The sequence below is a fragment of the Nymphalis io genome, chromosome 4, assembly GCF_905147045.1.
Source record: "Nymphalis io chromosome 4, ilAglIoxx1.1, whole genome shotgun sequence".
Lineage (NCBI taxonomy): Eukaryota > Metazoa > Arthropoda > Insecta > Lepidoptera > Nymphalidae > Nymphalis > Nymphalis io.
In genome coordinates, this window is record NC_065891.1 from 719,330 (window position 1) to 733,905 (window position 14,576).

General features: G+C 33.8%; 4 protein-coding genes across 4 annotated transcripts; 3 read left to right on the forward strand and 1 right to left on the reverse strand.

Annotated features, from left to right (window-relative positions):
• Positions 1 to 254: 254 nt before the first annotated feature.
• Positions 255 to 7,012, reverse strand: LOC126781685 (cyclin-A2-like). Its single transcript, XM_050506652.1, has 8 exons — positions 6,643 to 7,012; positions 6,281 to 6,573; positions 5,554 to 5,773; positions 4,890 to 5,113; positions 4,242 to 4,446; positions 2,118 to 2,271; positions 1,696 to 1,834; positions 255 to 1,499 (listed from the first exon to the last, which is right to left on the reverse strand). Exons 1-8 carry the CDS (start codon positions 6,787 to 6,789, stop codon positions 1,397 to 1,399), a joined length of 1,485 nt encoding a protein of 494 aa, XP_050362609.1. The 5' UTR covers positions 6,790 to 7,012; the 3' UTR covers positions 255 to 1,396.
• Positions 7,013 to 7,476: 464 nt separating this feature from the next.
• Positions 7,477 to 11,091, forward strand: LOC126781663 (ER degradation-enhancing alpha-mannosidase-like protein 2). The gene is made up of 8 exons (XM_050506619.1): positions 7,477 to 8,134; positions 8,205 to 8,501; positions 8,580 to 8,823; positions 8,960 to 9,110; positions 9,233 to 9,412; positions 9,526 to 9,782; positions 9,895 to 10,139; positions 10,239 to 11,091. The coding sequence occupies exons 1-8, from the start codon at positions 8,034 to 8,036 to the stop codon at positions 10,945 to 10,947; spliced, it is 2,184 nt and encodes a 727-aa protein (XP_050362576.1). The 5' UTR covers positions 7,477 to 8,033; the 3' UTR covers positions 10,948 to 11,091.
• Positions 11,092 to 11,635: 544 nt separating this feature from the next.
• On the forward strand, positions 11,636 to 12,956 carry LOC126781884 (testis-specific serine/threonine-protein kinase 1-like). Its single transcript, XM_050507004.1, has 4 exons — positions 11,636 to 11,731; positions 11,820 to 12,594; positions 12,680 to 12,813; positions 12,897 to 12,956. Exons 1-4 carry the CDS (start codon positions 11,636 to 11,638, stop codon positions 12,954 to 12,956), a joined length of 1,065 nt encoding a protein of 354 aa, XP_050362961.1.
• On the forward strand, positions 12,957 to 14,333 carry LOC126781885 (testis-specific serine/threonine-protein kinase 1-like). Its single transcript, XM_050507005.1, has 4 exons — positions 12,957 to 12,974; positions 13,062 to 13,166; positions 13,237 to 14,014; positions 14,176 to 14,333. The coding sequence occupies exons 1-4, from the start codon at positions 12,957 to 12,959 to the stop codon at positions 14,331 to 14,333; spliced, it is 1,059 nt and encodes a 352-aa protein (XP_050362962.1).
• The last annotated feature ends 243 nt before the right edge of the window (positions 14,334 to 14,576 follow it).

Consider the following 14,576-nt stretch of genomic DNA (forward strand, 5'->3'; position numbering starts at 1 on the left):
TATACGACCCGGTCTGTGTGAAAAGAAAAAAGCAGGCCGATGCTCTCCGAGCCGGTCTGTGTGAACGGACCCTAGTAGTCAATTTATAATTAAATTCATAGGAAGAATGAATTGATTCCTTATACTTTTCCATAAAATTTTAAAAAGTCGAAACTGATCGATCTCTCTTCTTGAATTACACAATAGCATCACATTGTAACGATACCCAGATTAGAGGATGAGGAGAGTCGAAAGGGTTAAAAGAAAACTCTTAGTAATTTAATATTATATATTACCAATATAGGTACTTACCTCCATCAGCTAAATCCGAGCAAAATATGGATTTTATTATATTAAATTACAATAAAACTACTTATCAACATTAAAAACATACCTTATATCTCAAAAATAATAATTTACTAACAAACATGAAAATAAATGCTAAGAATTGGTATTTAAATAATCACTAAGTTGTTTACAATTCAAATACATTACAATAGATCTTTTAACGCAAAGTGCCATACCGTTCAGCCATCACATTATAAAAAATTATAATTTGTAAATCATTGACAGTTGACAAACATATTTTTAAACTATCGTCGTACAGTAGAATTACTTTAATTTTTATAAAAAATTGGTCCACATTACAATCACAATACTATATGCTTAACATTCTAGTAAAATAGCGAAGTCTAAACATTTCGCAGTCCGGAGTATCAGTGTGACACAAGCGGTTGGCGATATATATTGAAATGAACACAGTAATGGTGAAAATAAATTTCTATGTAAAAATTTTGCTAAATTTAGTGTCGTTTACGATATTAATAATATATTCCCCAATCTTTGAATTTCGTTGGACTACAAATTACACTGATTTTATTTTTACATGTCATTTAATTCAGTAAAAAAGTTTACTATTTAAAATATATGTAACATGAAGAAATGTTTTACATTCTACACTAGGAACAACTATGACTATTTAACATTCACATTTCAGATAGCCACGTTTAGACGCAAATACATTATTATAAAATGAAAACCCTGATCATTATCATTATATACATAACACAAAACGTTACATACATTAAACTGACACACATCACATGTAAATAAATGCTTAGCCTTCAAAATTTGTCTTTTCATAAATTTTCTTCAACAATTTTCAACATTTTCAGCTTCTTGATTGCTTCTTGTAGGTTACTGTATATTAACTGCACGATTTTAAAAAATATAACAAAATTTTACTGGGATGACGCAACTTTCATTATTAGTCTAAACAAAAACAAGAACTAGGGACATCATAATATCAATTAAATTATACCACTCATTTCTTATAAACATTGTAATTTTCCATTTAAGTTAAATAAGTTTGTCTCGTCCGTGCGGGTCGTGTGTGTGTGTGGGGGGGGGGGGGGCACTAGCTGGCTCGCGCGGCGTCGGGCGGGCGCGCGGCGGCGGGCTGCTGGTACTTGGACACCGCGAACATCGGCTTGGGCTCAATCGTTGATACACCGTCGAACCTGGAATTCCATCAGTTTCAATGAAAAATACAAAAGATCATTAGTTTATGTATGCATTGGTAATCAACAGCTAAAGACACACAACTTGTATAATTGCTGGACTAAAAATAGTCGGGATTAAAAATGTCGAATATATAATTGTGCATGTAAATTATTTTTGATGGTAGCAGCAGGTAGTAAAATGTATGTTACTCACTTGTTGTTCTTATATTTATCCGGAATGGCCTGATAGGGCTGTCGCGACGCGTGAGAGTGTGTGCGCGCCAGCTCGCGCAGACAGGGCTCCAACTCACTCCAGCCGTAGCCCGAGCTCTGCACCAGTGCCGCCGGCCACGCTGTACAGTGGTTACATTTCAGCATTACGTACTATAAATATTATAATTTAACACAAAAATATGATTACCCATTTATTAAAAAATTTGAGTGAATACAAATGAAATTAATGACAACATAGTATTTATAATTCCGTTCATGCTGGGCAGCAAAGGTATAATTATCAGGAAGCCTATAATATATTATTGGAGCGGATTCATGGAAGCAGCGAGAAATCTTCAACCCAAAAGAGCTATAACGTAGTGTTCATGCGCTGTACACGAAAATCCAGCGAGCGGACAGTACCGGTGTTGGCGCAGGAAGAGTGTGCGGTCACGTGGCAGGCGCTGCGCTCGCACAGCAGCGCGTGTCGCGCGGTGGCGAGCGCGCTCGCAGCTATGACGGAGGGCTTGTACTGCAAGTACGGCTCTGATTCCAGTAGTGACAGCTCCGCAATGTACTATAACATAACACAAGATAATTCTTTATTTTACAATACTTAGTTCACTTCAGTTTGTTCAGATACAGAGTAGATATTAAATAAAATAATAATGTTTATATACACTACCGCTCAAAAGTATTTGGCCACCTAGTAAAATACCCTTTGTAAAAGTCTGATTAAATGAAACTACCTCATAATAATTTTAACTGTTTATTAGTCATTTTCAAACATAATAATAATAAAGTTTTTAAATTATGGACCCATCTATGTGTCCACCTTTATTTTTAATGACAGCCTCTCAAATCTTCGGCAACTTAGCTACTAATTTTTGCATTGTTGTCTCAGTTATCTTCTGCCATTCATCTTGCAGTTTTCACCACAAGTCTTTCTGAGATGTAGGACAACGTTTCCGCACCTGTCTATCTAGCTGATCCCACAATAGTTCTATTGGGCTTAAGTCTGGGGACTGTGGAGGCCATATCATGAGTTTCAACACCTGTTCTTGTTCTTTTCCTTTTAAAAAGTACTGGCATAGTCATGACGTGTATGTCGGATCATTATCCTGTTGAAATATAAATCCCAGACCAATTAAATGGGTTCCACAAGGCACTGCGCTATTCTCCAATATATTTTTGTAACTTTCTTTTTTTTAAATTCCTGGTATTCGCACAAGATTTCCAACGGCGAAGCCACCAAAACACCCCCAAACCAACACAGACCCTCCGCCGTGTTTAACTGAAGCCACAGTACAAGCATCATTTACCCTTTCGTTTAACTGCCGCCGTACGAAAACTCTTCGTTTGGATCCAAAAATTTCAAATTTTGATTCGTCCGTCCAGTGGACCTTTTCCCAATTTGCTAACGTCCAATTCTTGTGTTCTCTAGCCCAAAATTAAGTCTTTTCTTTTTGTTAATAGTTTTAAGAAGTGGTTTTGGGACCGCTATGCATCCCTTGAGTCCTGCGTCATGGAGTCTTCTTTTGACTGTGGATACACTGACTGGTTTATCACGATCCACATTAAACTGTGCTGTTATTTCTGGTGCCGTTAATCGTCGATTCCGTTTGCTATTAATAACTATACTCAAATCTTCATTTGAAGTTGTGGCTCTCGGTCTGCCTGAATGACGTTTGTTGCAAACTGTTTCTTCAGACGCAAATTTCTTCACAATATAGTCAACAATTTACCTTGGTATCTTCTGCAGTCTTGAAATCTCACGATTACTTTTACCTGCTATATGAAGGCCGATTATTATACCCCTGATCTCTCTTGAATATTCCCTAGTTTTACCCATTTTCTTCAAAAAACAAAACTCAGTAGTGAAAAGCAAAAAAAATATTGTTAGACTTAAAGTACTGGACTACGGAGAGCTTGTTTTCTTGTCTAATAACATCAGATAACTAACGTATATATATTTGTAGTAGTTACTCTCTATTTTAGTTATGTTTATTTCTCAATAACTAAATTATAACAAAACTGCGACTAAAGAATAACTTCACAGAAATTCTGACAATAACACTATTTTGGTTTTACGACCAGGAGTCCACAAATAACAATAAACTGTTTACAATTTTAATGTGGATAAGTATTTTGCAGTGTTATACAAACAATTAAAACCTAATAAATAATTTCTTTAAAATGTATCGTTTGTAACTTAAAGAAAATGTAGGTGGCCAAATACTTTTGAGCGGTAGTATATACATGAATTAATTCCTTCCTATTATTTGAACTTGTAGATTAGTCATACTTAAAGTTATAAGCATGTCTTATTTTGTTTTACATACAGTTCATTCAAATAAATCAATCTATGAATTGCACTTACCTATTGTTTGTCAAATAAAAATTAAACTACCACTGGTTTGGAAATAAATACCATGACTTGAGAAAAACCAGTGAAATTAAGTAAAAAAAAATTGTTTTAGAATTTTCATATATAACACAAGAAATATAATGGTACAGATATTATGAATAGTAAATAAAAATACTTACAGCAGCCAAGTGAAATATTTTTTTTGAGATTCCATTTGAAATGCAATAATGTGAGAGGAATGCAAGAGATGTGGGTGTGGAGAGATCAAATGACAGCACTTTTAAAATAAGATGTTCCATGCGTAGAACCTCACGCTTAGTGTAAGTATCGTCTGTGATGTACACAAACTCTGATACTTCTGGGGGATACACTTCTTCATATTTCCTAATAAAAAAATTATAATAATAATAACTTATTTAAACACACAAACATAAAACATAAGTTGAAATATGGATTACAAACTGTCAAGCTTATGTACTAAGGCATTGACATAAATTGAATTATTTTTTAAACTATATTTCAATATATGAATTAGTGAATGTATATATATATTCAAAGATTTAAATATTTAATAACAATTATTTCTTTAAAAAAGTTTGTTTTATATATAAACATTAATATATTTTGCATATTATATATAATAAGAGGATAACATAATGTACCCACAACTTATTTTATTTTTATCATAAGTAATAAGGGTAGATAAAAAACACTGTTGTCTTTAATATCTTATGGAATGATTAAACACTTATGTAATTGAATAATGTGAATGTGTTAAAGATTATTTAAACAAAAAAATTTAACTTAATTTTTTTAATATAACTTACGCAGCAATATAAGTAGCAGCAGTGCCAACCAGTTGCAGTTTGGTGCGGACTACGCTCATGTATGATAAGAAGCGGTCGATATATGACACAGCAAGGTGCAAAGTCTCACTCTGTTGTCCGTACTCATCACAAACTTCCACTATCCAATCTATCAGTATTGAGCGCATCACCTGTGTAATATCTGGCTGCTTACGCATGTAGCGTGGATTTGCTCTGTTTTTAACCTGTTTTAAAATAATTCAAATTATAATAAATTTCATACTCACTCTTCATAGTACTTCTTCAAAGGCTTTACACATAAATTAGTAAGCTGGTAAATAAAAGTACTAATTATGGAATTGACTTGTATATAAAAATCTAAGCAAATACAGTTGTGTGATTATTAGTAAGCCCATGTTTTGTAATTATATAAAATCTACATAACGAAAGCTGTGATTCCAACTAGTTCTGACAGTCTACACAACTTTTATTTCACTATTTTTTTCCAAACTGTAGATCATAGCCCCAAAATATGTTCACTCAAGTTTATTGTTATTGTAATTCACAAATGGAACATAAAATTGACATTGCGATTCATCCCTTGTTGATTATTGTTGTTATACAGTTTAGACATACAATATTACGAACAAAAATGTAAATACATTAAAATTTATGAGACAATTACCTCGATCTCTTTCATATAGTCATATATATCTTGCCGATACTCTACAACATGGAAGAACATCTCGCGGTCCGTCTGAGCTGTAGTTGTGTCCTCTTCATCATTATCTTCTAGAATATCACTTGCATTCTTTGAGATTGACATAGAAGAAAGAATGCTTGTATCCACAACGGACATAGGTGATTCAATAACATCTTTTTCTTTTTTTTCTTGTAGCGGAAGTCTAAAAAAGTCATATGATATTAGCACTTCACAGAAAGCTTGGTGATTAAGTTACAATTACATATTAATTCATATTTTTTGTAAATATAAATGCTTGTGTTTTGAAAAGAATTCTGAGTTTATTTTTATTACGAATAGACTATTCATTAGTTATACTCAGAAATCACTATAAATATTCCTGTAGTAAACTTTAAATATTTCTTCCAGATAGTAATAACACAGCAATAGTATTTAATAGTAATAAGACTACAACAATATATATAATTTATTAAGAAAATGATTATTTGGATGAATAATTCCACCAAACAATACAAACATTTGTTGTTAGTAATGATTATGTAGGTGGCCAACTGATAGTAATGCAAATGATGTATGAAAAGGTCCTTCCTATCATTATAACTTCAACTATTGTATAGTTCAACTTAGAATGAAAAAATAACTATATATTAAGATTAAGGTCTCTTAGGTTATGGTCATTTTGCTAATTATTGTTTCAGCTTATTATTACCTGAGTGGAGGTGCTTTGACCTGTTCTTGTTGCTTTGCTTTTTCCGTTTGAGCACAAAGAGCTCTGACATTCTCTGCAGCATTGATAAAAAAGTTATCTTTCCTTATTTCTTTTGCAACAAATGGCTTAAATGTTGGTTCTCTCTTCTTCAACTCGACTTCTGTCGGTTTGTCTTCGTACACACTAAAGGCGCGAAACTGGGCCACGGGAGGTACGATATTTTTTTCATTTTTAATCTGACGTACTGTTCTATTCTCATCTTGAACTTTGCAAGGTCCATTCGTCATTCCTGACTGGAAAAAATGTTACAATGAAAGCCTTTTCACATTTAAGCCTACATTGGGCATAAAAAAACAACTTACATGCTTTATATTTCGATTCTGATTGCAAGCAAACTGGCTTAGGTCTCCAAGCGCACGCCGTTGGGCAGCAGCTGAAAATACATCAGCATCTTTTCTTAAGGCTAATGCTGTGTTTTCTTGATCCTCATGAATTCTAAATGATGCCATTACTTAGTTTCTTCCGTAAACTTTAACGACAAACCTCAAACTTAAACGACAAATCGTAATTATGATGAATCAAATCGCAGAGAACGCTTTCCCAAAGCGGAAAACGTTTGATTTATATTAGGATGATAACATTTTATAAAATTATGTGAGTAGTGTAAAAATTCAAGTGGAAAGGAATTGAAAACACCCTCAAAAATGCTAACCAGTCTCAACGGACAACAGACATTTTAGTTGCTTCAGCTGTTGCAGTTTATGTTTGTCTATTGTCTATGATATTTTAAATTTTAACCAATGGCGTTGTAGTGATTTTTTTTTTGTCTATGAGTAAGCCTTAAATTATTATTAAAAGGGATTAAAATCCAAGAATATCACTTTTTTCTTTTTATTTTACTAATAGTGTAACACGTATTTTTTTTTTACTGTTTAAAAAAATCTTCTCAAAGTACTTTACTTTAATATAGGATATTATTGACGCATTTGCATTGTTAGCACAGTTTTTCAATGTGTTCAATAAATTAGAGGTGTGCCAAAATTATAGAATATAAAATAGATTGAGGTATCCGTGAGACTATCTTACTTCTAATTTGGCACTATGAGGAAATACTTTTGTCATTTCCAATTAAACAAAAAAAAACCACTAGCTGTCAGACGTCAAAACAACTGTAGTGTAGAGTAGTCAGTAGAAAATAGAGATGTAGTATCGGTATTTCGATTTTGCGAAAGTAATTTATTATCGATTGAATTAAGCACTGAAGTTAACTCTGGCTGCAAAATTACATTTTTTCATTTATTTGTTTAAATAAGATGTTGAAACCTTTTAATTAGATCATATTATTTTATCATTTTAAGCAACAATTTACAAAGTTAATGAAAATTGGTTCTCGATACTTTTTCCTAGATAGGTAGTGCTTCGAATCGACTAAAAACCTAGTTTGTATTTAGTAGGTTTTAGGTCAAAATCTCTATTCTACTGCAGTTATTTAATGCAGTTTTCAGTGTGCATTCTCCGGGCTACGACGTTTTTGCCATATAAATATAAATATCGATCCTAATGATTATGCGGCTAAGTAAAATATGATATAATGTTTAAAATCTTTGAGCAACTTAAGAGTGTCTTGTATTAATTGTAAAATAGTCATAAAATTTGAAAGTCTTAAGTAAAATAAAGTAAAATCTAGGAATTCTGTCAATATGAAAAATTAATATTCTATTACTATCCACCTCTTTATTGATTCGTGGCTAAAATGTATAAGGCACTATTGATTTCATTTTTAATTCTGGGTCTTCATTGCGATAACTGTTTATCCATAAGAGAATACAGTAAAGAAGATGTTTTAAAACTAAGGTAAAAGTTTTTTCTGCTAATAAAATACTGTTGCCATGATTTACGTTAAAATATTATATTTACATTTTAGAGAGGAAGTAAGAGAAATGTTTCAACATGCATACGATAGCTACCTACGATATGCGTACCCCTACGATGAGCTACGTCCATTGAGTTGTGATGGGGTTGATACTTGGGGCAGTTATTCTCTTACCCTTATAGATGCTTTGGACATGCTTGTGATAATGGGAAACTATACGGAATTTAATAGAGTCGTTGATATTGTGCTAGAGAAACAAAACTTTGATACGGATATCAATGTTTCAGTGTTTGAAACTAATATTAGAATTATTGGCGGTTTACTTAGTGCACATCTTTTATCATATAAGTAAGTATACTCATTATATATCACATTTGCAGTTACTAAATTAATTTATTAATTTTCCAATGTTTTACTTGTTTGAAGGTCAGGAATGAAATTAGAACCTGGGTGGCCATGTAATGGGCCCCTTCTTCGCTTGGCAGAGGATGTTGCACACAGACTTATTGCTGCTTTTGACACTACCACTGGTATGCCTTATGGCACTATCAATCTGAGATCAGGTGTGCCTCCCGGAGAAACGAGCATAACTTGCACAGCTGGTGTGGGGACTTTTATTATAGAATTTGGTACTTTAAGTAGGCTCACTGGAGACCCATTGTATGAAGAGGTGAGAGTTTAATAGTACTTTAATGTCCTTCCAATCATTTTATGATAATCTTACAGTTTTGATAAATTATAATACATTGTTATTTACTAGTCAATGAATATGAACCGGCTTTGATGAAATGAGACTATTTTTACAGGTTGCACTGAATGCTTTAAAAGCCTTATATCATCATCGGTCACATATAGGTCTAGTTGGAAACCATATTGATGTCATGACAGGAAGATGGACAGCTCAAGATGCTGGTATTGGAGGTGGAGTGGATTCCTATTTTGAATATCTAGTCAAAGGTAAGTTTGAAAATGAGATATGAACATGCTATAATTGAAAGATATGTCTACATATTGCATAATTTATGATCTATTTTACCTAAACACTTTTTCATAATATATATTCTTTTGTTTTGTCTTAGGGGCAATACTACTGGAACGACCAGAACTAATGTCGATGTTTAATGAAGCTCGGACTGTAATTGATAAATATTTGAAGAAGGATGACTGGTATGTGTGGGCTACCATGCTAAAAGGGCATGTGACCCTTCCTGTGTTCCAGTCCCTGGAATCATACTGGCCCGGTCTATTGAGCTTGATAGGTATTTTACATATTTTGTTTTATTACAATCAGAATACAAGTATAACATTATTAGTACTGCACCAAAAGTATTTCCAAAATTAAGGTAAGTTTCAAAACGATTACACTTTTCAGGTGAAAGCGACACAGCAATGCGTGTTATACACAATTACCACAGTGTATGGAAACAATATGGATTTACTCCAGAGGTTTACAATCTCGGTACTGGTGAGGCCTCAGCTACAAGGGAGAGCTATCCATTACGACCGGAATTAATAGAGTCAATCATGTACTTGTATAGGGAAACAAGAGATCCAATACTGCTGCAAATGGGAGAGGATATATTGAGGAGCATTCAACACAGTGCAAGAACGCCATGTGGATATGCGACGGTAATTTAAATTATATTTTTTGTGACTGCATTTTTCAGTTTAAAATCTAATACTCTATTGTTAAATCTTTATCTAACAATAGGAGATTGTGAAACTTTAAAATTAATTTCAGATTAAGGATGTCCGTGATCACCGTAAGGAAGACCGTATGGAGTCATTCTTCCTGGCCGAAACAACCAAATATCTCTATCTATTGTTTGACCCGGACAACTTTATACACAACCCAGGTGTCCACGGGACTGTTATAAATACACCAAACGGTGAATGTATAGTCGACATGGGTGGATATGTCTTTAACACAGAGGCTCATCCCATTGATCCTCTTATGCTGTATTGTTGTCACGAAGCCAGGCAAGGGTAAGTGAAATGTTATTTTAGAAAAATAAACATATTTTGATTCATGCAGGTGCAATATTTAAGCAAACATAGATACAATACATATTTTTTTTATTTCAGTATAAACATTAGCGAAGTACACAGAATTTCCCAAATATTAGACGAAGAAGATAACATCCAATTTATGACAATGTTAGATGCCTCAATGAATAGAAATATCACGAATACCACAGAGAATAAAATAGATTCAGAACAAACAAGTGTCAAAACGAACAGAACAACACACACAACTAATGAAATAAGAGATTTTCCCAAAGTGGAACAAAATCAAGTTTCAATTAAAACCGAGACAAGGACTGGATATGTTAACATCGATGGCATTGAAAGAGAAAACACTCAAACTGAAAGCCTAGGCGATATTTTAAAGGATCATATAAGCAATTACTATAATAAAACAACTATGAATGACAGCAACAAGGAAATGATCAGTAAGGAACCTGCTACGGAAGCTGTTTCTAAAGTGGAAGTTGACGATATAATCATACCACAGAAAACTGAAACTGATGCGCTGCAACTACCGAGTACGACGAAAGCGAAGGAAGTTATCAAAATCCTGCCAAAAGTATTACAAGATTACATAAATAACGATTATAAAGCCAAGTCGAAATGCGAACCGCAGCGGATGCTGGAGAGGATTCGAAACGAGAAGAGATATCCGGATCACCCTGACGTCAATAAGTATAGAATCATGTTGACCGCGGCTCCGTCTTTCATGCAACGCGTGTGCATCGCTGGCGAATTTTTGCATAAAAAGAATGTGGATTTATGACATATAATGAATTTAATATTACCTCTAATTTTTTGTCTTGAATATCTGGGTATAATTAGCCGTTTCGCATATCTCTAGATGCACTTATGTACGCACTGTACTTGAATGTAGAGTTCATGAATAAATAAAGTAGATCACAATTCAGATTGTTGTTTTATTTATGAAATCTTCTACGCTTTAACGTACATTTGTAATGAAGTAAGATGTTCATAAACACCTTATTAGATGTGGTTGACTAAGTTTCACGTCATTGGTCTGGTGACTTGCTTATAAGGTCTCGGAAAACGGGTAAAGCTAAGCGCAGTGTCAGGTTACGGTACTAGGGGACAGTCGGGGAATAGAGAGTGCAGCTATAATTTAGATTTAGAATCTTGTATATAAACTTCCTATGGAAGATAAATTATATCAGAAATAAAGATGTCACCAAAATAAAGACAAACTTATTCATTCTGACTAAATAGTTCTCTTTATCATCTTTATACTCTGTTATTTCTATAGAACTAAGTAGCAGCGTCAATGTGGCATGTTGTCAGAAATGAGGGAATTTCACAAAGCTAAATTTCAGTGATGTAAAACAATCTAAAAATGCCCTCTATTTATCCCTCTATGAATCTGTCAGCTGGGCGAGAGATTGTTTATGAATATTTTTCGCAAAATGTTCGATGTTTAGATAAATGTTGGAATTATAATGAACGATCTGAAAACTACTGTATCTGAAGAAAATACTTTATCTGCTAAAGGATACAAACTAATTAAGTTCGTCGGCGAAGGAGCATACGCTAAGGTAACAGAATTAGGTAACGAGAATTTTAGATCCAGAATCGGTACAACTGGGTAATCTAAAACTTTTATAATAAATTAATGTTCAACAGGTGTATTTGACTGAGTATATAGGAAAAGAAGAAAATAGTAAAATAACTCTTGCGTGTAAAATTATTGAAACATTGAAAGCTCCGAAAGACTTCGTTGTTAAATTCTTGCCGCGTGAAATCGATGTTCTTATTCGTTTAAATCATCCACATTTGATTCATGTGCATAGTATATTTCAAAGAAAAACAAAGTATTACATTTTTATGCGATATAGCGAAAATGGTGATCTTCTTGGGTATATTTTAAAAAACGGTTGTGTTTCGGAAAACCAGTCGCGAGTGTGGCTTCGGCAGCTGGCTTTGGGTTTACAGTACCTCCACGAATTGGAAATCAGTCATCGAGACATCAAATGTGAGAACGTTTTGTTAACTGCTAACTTTAACGTAAAACTATCTGATTATGGATTTTCAAGGTTTTGCGTAGACGAAGAAGACCAACCAATATTGAGCGAGACATATTGCGGTTCGATGTCCTACGCGGCACCAGAGATACTACGAGGCAAGCCGTATTTGCCTAAGCCAACAGATTTATGGTCTTTAGGAGTTGTGTTATTTGTGATGTTAAATAAATCGATGCCCTTCGACGACACACGTATGCGAAAACTTTACGAGCAGCAGATGGGAAAAAAGTATAGATTCAGATCACGCGTTGCAAGTGTGCTCTCTTTGGAGTGTAAGGCTGTAGTGAAGCATTTGCTTGAACCAGATCCGGGATTGAGACATTCGGCGAACCAAATTCTGAACTCGGATTGGATTGCTATGGACAGTAGACTTACTAGTTAGTGATACATTTATAAAATCTGAATGAGTCAATTGACTACTTTAGACGTTTTTAATACTTTAAAATACTAAATTATTTTTAGCTCTAAACGCAATTGAAACAGCCGCTCTTCAAAAAGCTAAAGAGGAAAGACAGAGATTAACAGATATTCATAAAAATCCACCGAAAAGGCAAGGCGATATTTTGGAACGAAAAAATAGGGAGTCCACAAACAGGGTATCTACATACGACAACTTTAGCAACTAAGTATTGTTTTACAAGACCGTAATGTGATAATAATATTTTTATGTGGTTTTTAGGCCAGTGAAATGATAAAATCTCTTGCTAATTTATCGGGAAGGCAAAAGAAAGCGGAATAAATGGAAGGAAAAATAAAGGTTTCGTAAAGTTTCTACAACGCTAAGTAATATTATTATTTTTGTTTCATTTTTAGTAGAATATTAAAATAATTTACTCAAATGTAGTTGAACATAGTGGACGATTTAAAATTAACTGGTTCGGAACAATTGACACTTGCTACTCGAGGCTATAAAATGATAAAGAAGGTGAATGAGGGATCATATGCTAAGGTAAATTCATTTTATTTTACGTATTAATATCAAATAAGCTTTAATTAATGTCTGGTAATCATATCGGCAGGTTTACCTCGCGGAATACAGAAACCCGAATAAAAATTATAAGCTAACTGTATTGGCGTGTAAAGTAATCGATACTAATACTGCTCCAAAAGATTTTGTTAAGAAATTTCTTCCAAGAGAAATAGAAATGCTGATAAAGCTTAACCATCCACATCTTGTTCACACTCACAGTATATTTCAAAGGAGATTTAAATATTTCATATTCATGAGATATATGGAGCACGGGGATTTACTTGAGCATGTATTGCAAAAAGGAGCGGTTCAAGAAGACCAGGCCAGGATATGGACGCGGCAGTTGGCCCTTGCCATACAATACATGCACGAGCTAGAAATAGCGCATAGAGACATCAAATGTGAGAACGTACTTTTGACTGCCAACCAAAATGCGAAGCTTTCTGATTTTGGCTTCGCTCGCATATGCGTTGATAAAAGCCTGAAGGATATTCATAGTGACACATTTTGTGGTTCTCTGTCTTACACGGCGCCGGAGATCTTGCAGGGATCTCCATACTACCCGAAGCCAACGGACATTTGGTCACTTGGTATTGTAATTTATGTAATGCTAAATAGAGCAATGCCCTTCGAAGATAAACATATAAAGCAATTGTATCAAGCTCAGATAAATAAGAATTGGAGATTTCGATCACGGTATATTGATACTTTGTCGGATAATTGTAAGCGACTTGTTACACTGATGTTGGAACCAAATTATCGAAATAGATTAAAAATTGATAGTATCCTCAATAGCGAATGGATTGCGATGGACTCTAGGTTACTAGGTTGGACTGGTTTAGTATTATCAATTAAATGTACCTTCTTAGTAAATACATTTTAGGTTTGTTAATATTGGAGAGGTCACTTCGCTTAAGTACTTTTAATGAGATAAAAAATTAGGACGTGTATTTAAACTATGTTTGGTATAACGAATAAAACATTTTAGAGTGGTCACCTCAAGAAATAATGGCGTATAATAAAGCTCGAGAAGAAAGAAAAAGTTTAGTAAAAAAACTCGAAATACAGGAACATCTCACGGAACCTCTGCCGGAGACATCTATTGTCAAAACGAATTGTGAAACAGTTGGTTCCTCTTCAACTTGATAAGAGTTAGAGATCAGTGGTATCGTGCCGTCGGAATAGATACAAATTAAAGCAGACAAACATTTTGTGGTACATTTTTTTTAAAGATTAAAATAATATTTATCTCCTGTTGTAGCTAGTAATTACCTTAAACCGCGTTTCTAAATTAAAATCAATTGAATCCTCTGAACGGAGATTTATATAAGAACTTGTTTATAGTTAGAAACATGAATTCCAGAATTCATGTTTCTAACTATGACAATG

What these genes read in the sequence shown, in the direction of transcription:
- LOC126781685 (XM_050506652.1), bottom strand. Translation starts at nt 6,789, where the DNA reads ATGGCATCATTTAGAATTCATGAGGATCAAGAAAACACAGCATTAGCC. An exon ending in ACTATATGAAAGAGATCGAG is followed by an intron (nt 5,114 to 5,553) that starts GTAATTGTCTCA and finishes ATTTTAAAACAG; the next exon opens with GTTAAAAACAGAGCAAATCC. An exon ending in AAATATTTCACTTGGCTGCT is followed by an intron (nt 2,272 to 4,241) that starts GTAAGTATTTTT and finishes GTTATGTTATAG; the next exon opens with TACATTGCGGAGCTGTCACT.
- LOC126781663 (XM_050506619.1), top strand. Translation starts at nt 8,034, where the DNA reads ATGTATAAGGCACTATTGATTTCATTTTTAATTCTGGGTCTTCATTGC. An exon ending in GAGACCCATTGTATGAAGAG is followed by an intron (nt 8,824 to 8,959) that starts GTGAGAGTTTAA and finishes CTATTTTTACAG; the next exon opens with GTTGCACTGAATGCTTTAAA. An exon ending in CGGTCTATTGAGCTTGATAG is followed by an intron (nt 9,413 to 9,525) that starts GTATTTTACATA and finishes TACACTTTTCAG; the next exon opens with GTGAAAGCGACACAGCAATG.
- LOC126781884 (XM_050507004.1), top strand. Translation starts at nt 11,636, where the DNA reads ATGAACGATCTGAAAACTACTGTATCTGAAGAAAATACTTTATCTGCT. An exon ending in TATGGACAGTAGACTTACTA is followed by an intron (nt 12,595 to 12,679) that starts GTTAGTGATACA and finishes AATTATTTTTAG; the next exon opens with CTCTAAACGCAATTGAAACA. An exon ending in ATAGGGAGTCCACAAACAGG is followed by an intron (nt 12,814 to 12,896) that starts GTATCTACATAC and finishes TGTGGTTTTTAG; the next exon opens with GCCAGTGAAATGATAAAATC.
- LOC126781885 (XM_050507005.1), top strand. An exon ending in ATGAGGGATCATATGCTAAG is followed by an intron (nt 13,167 to 13,236) that starts GTAAATTCATTT and finishes TCATATCGGCAG; the next exon opens with GTTTACCTCGCGGAATACAG. An exon ending in GATGGACTCTAGGTTACTAG is followed by an intron (nt 14,015 to 14,175) that starts GTTGGACTGGTT and finishes AAAACATTTTAG; the next exon opens with AGTGGTCACCTCAAGAAATA.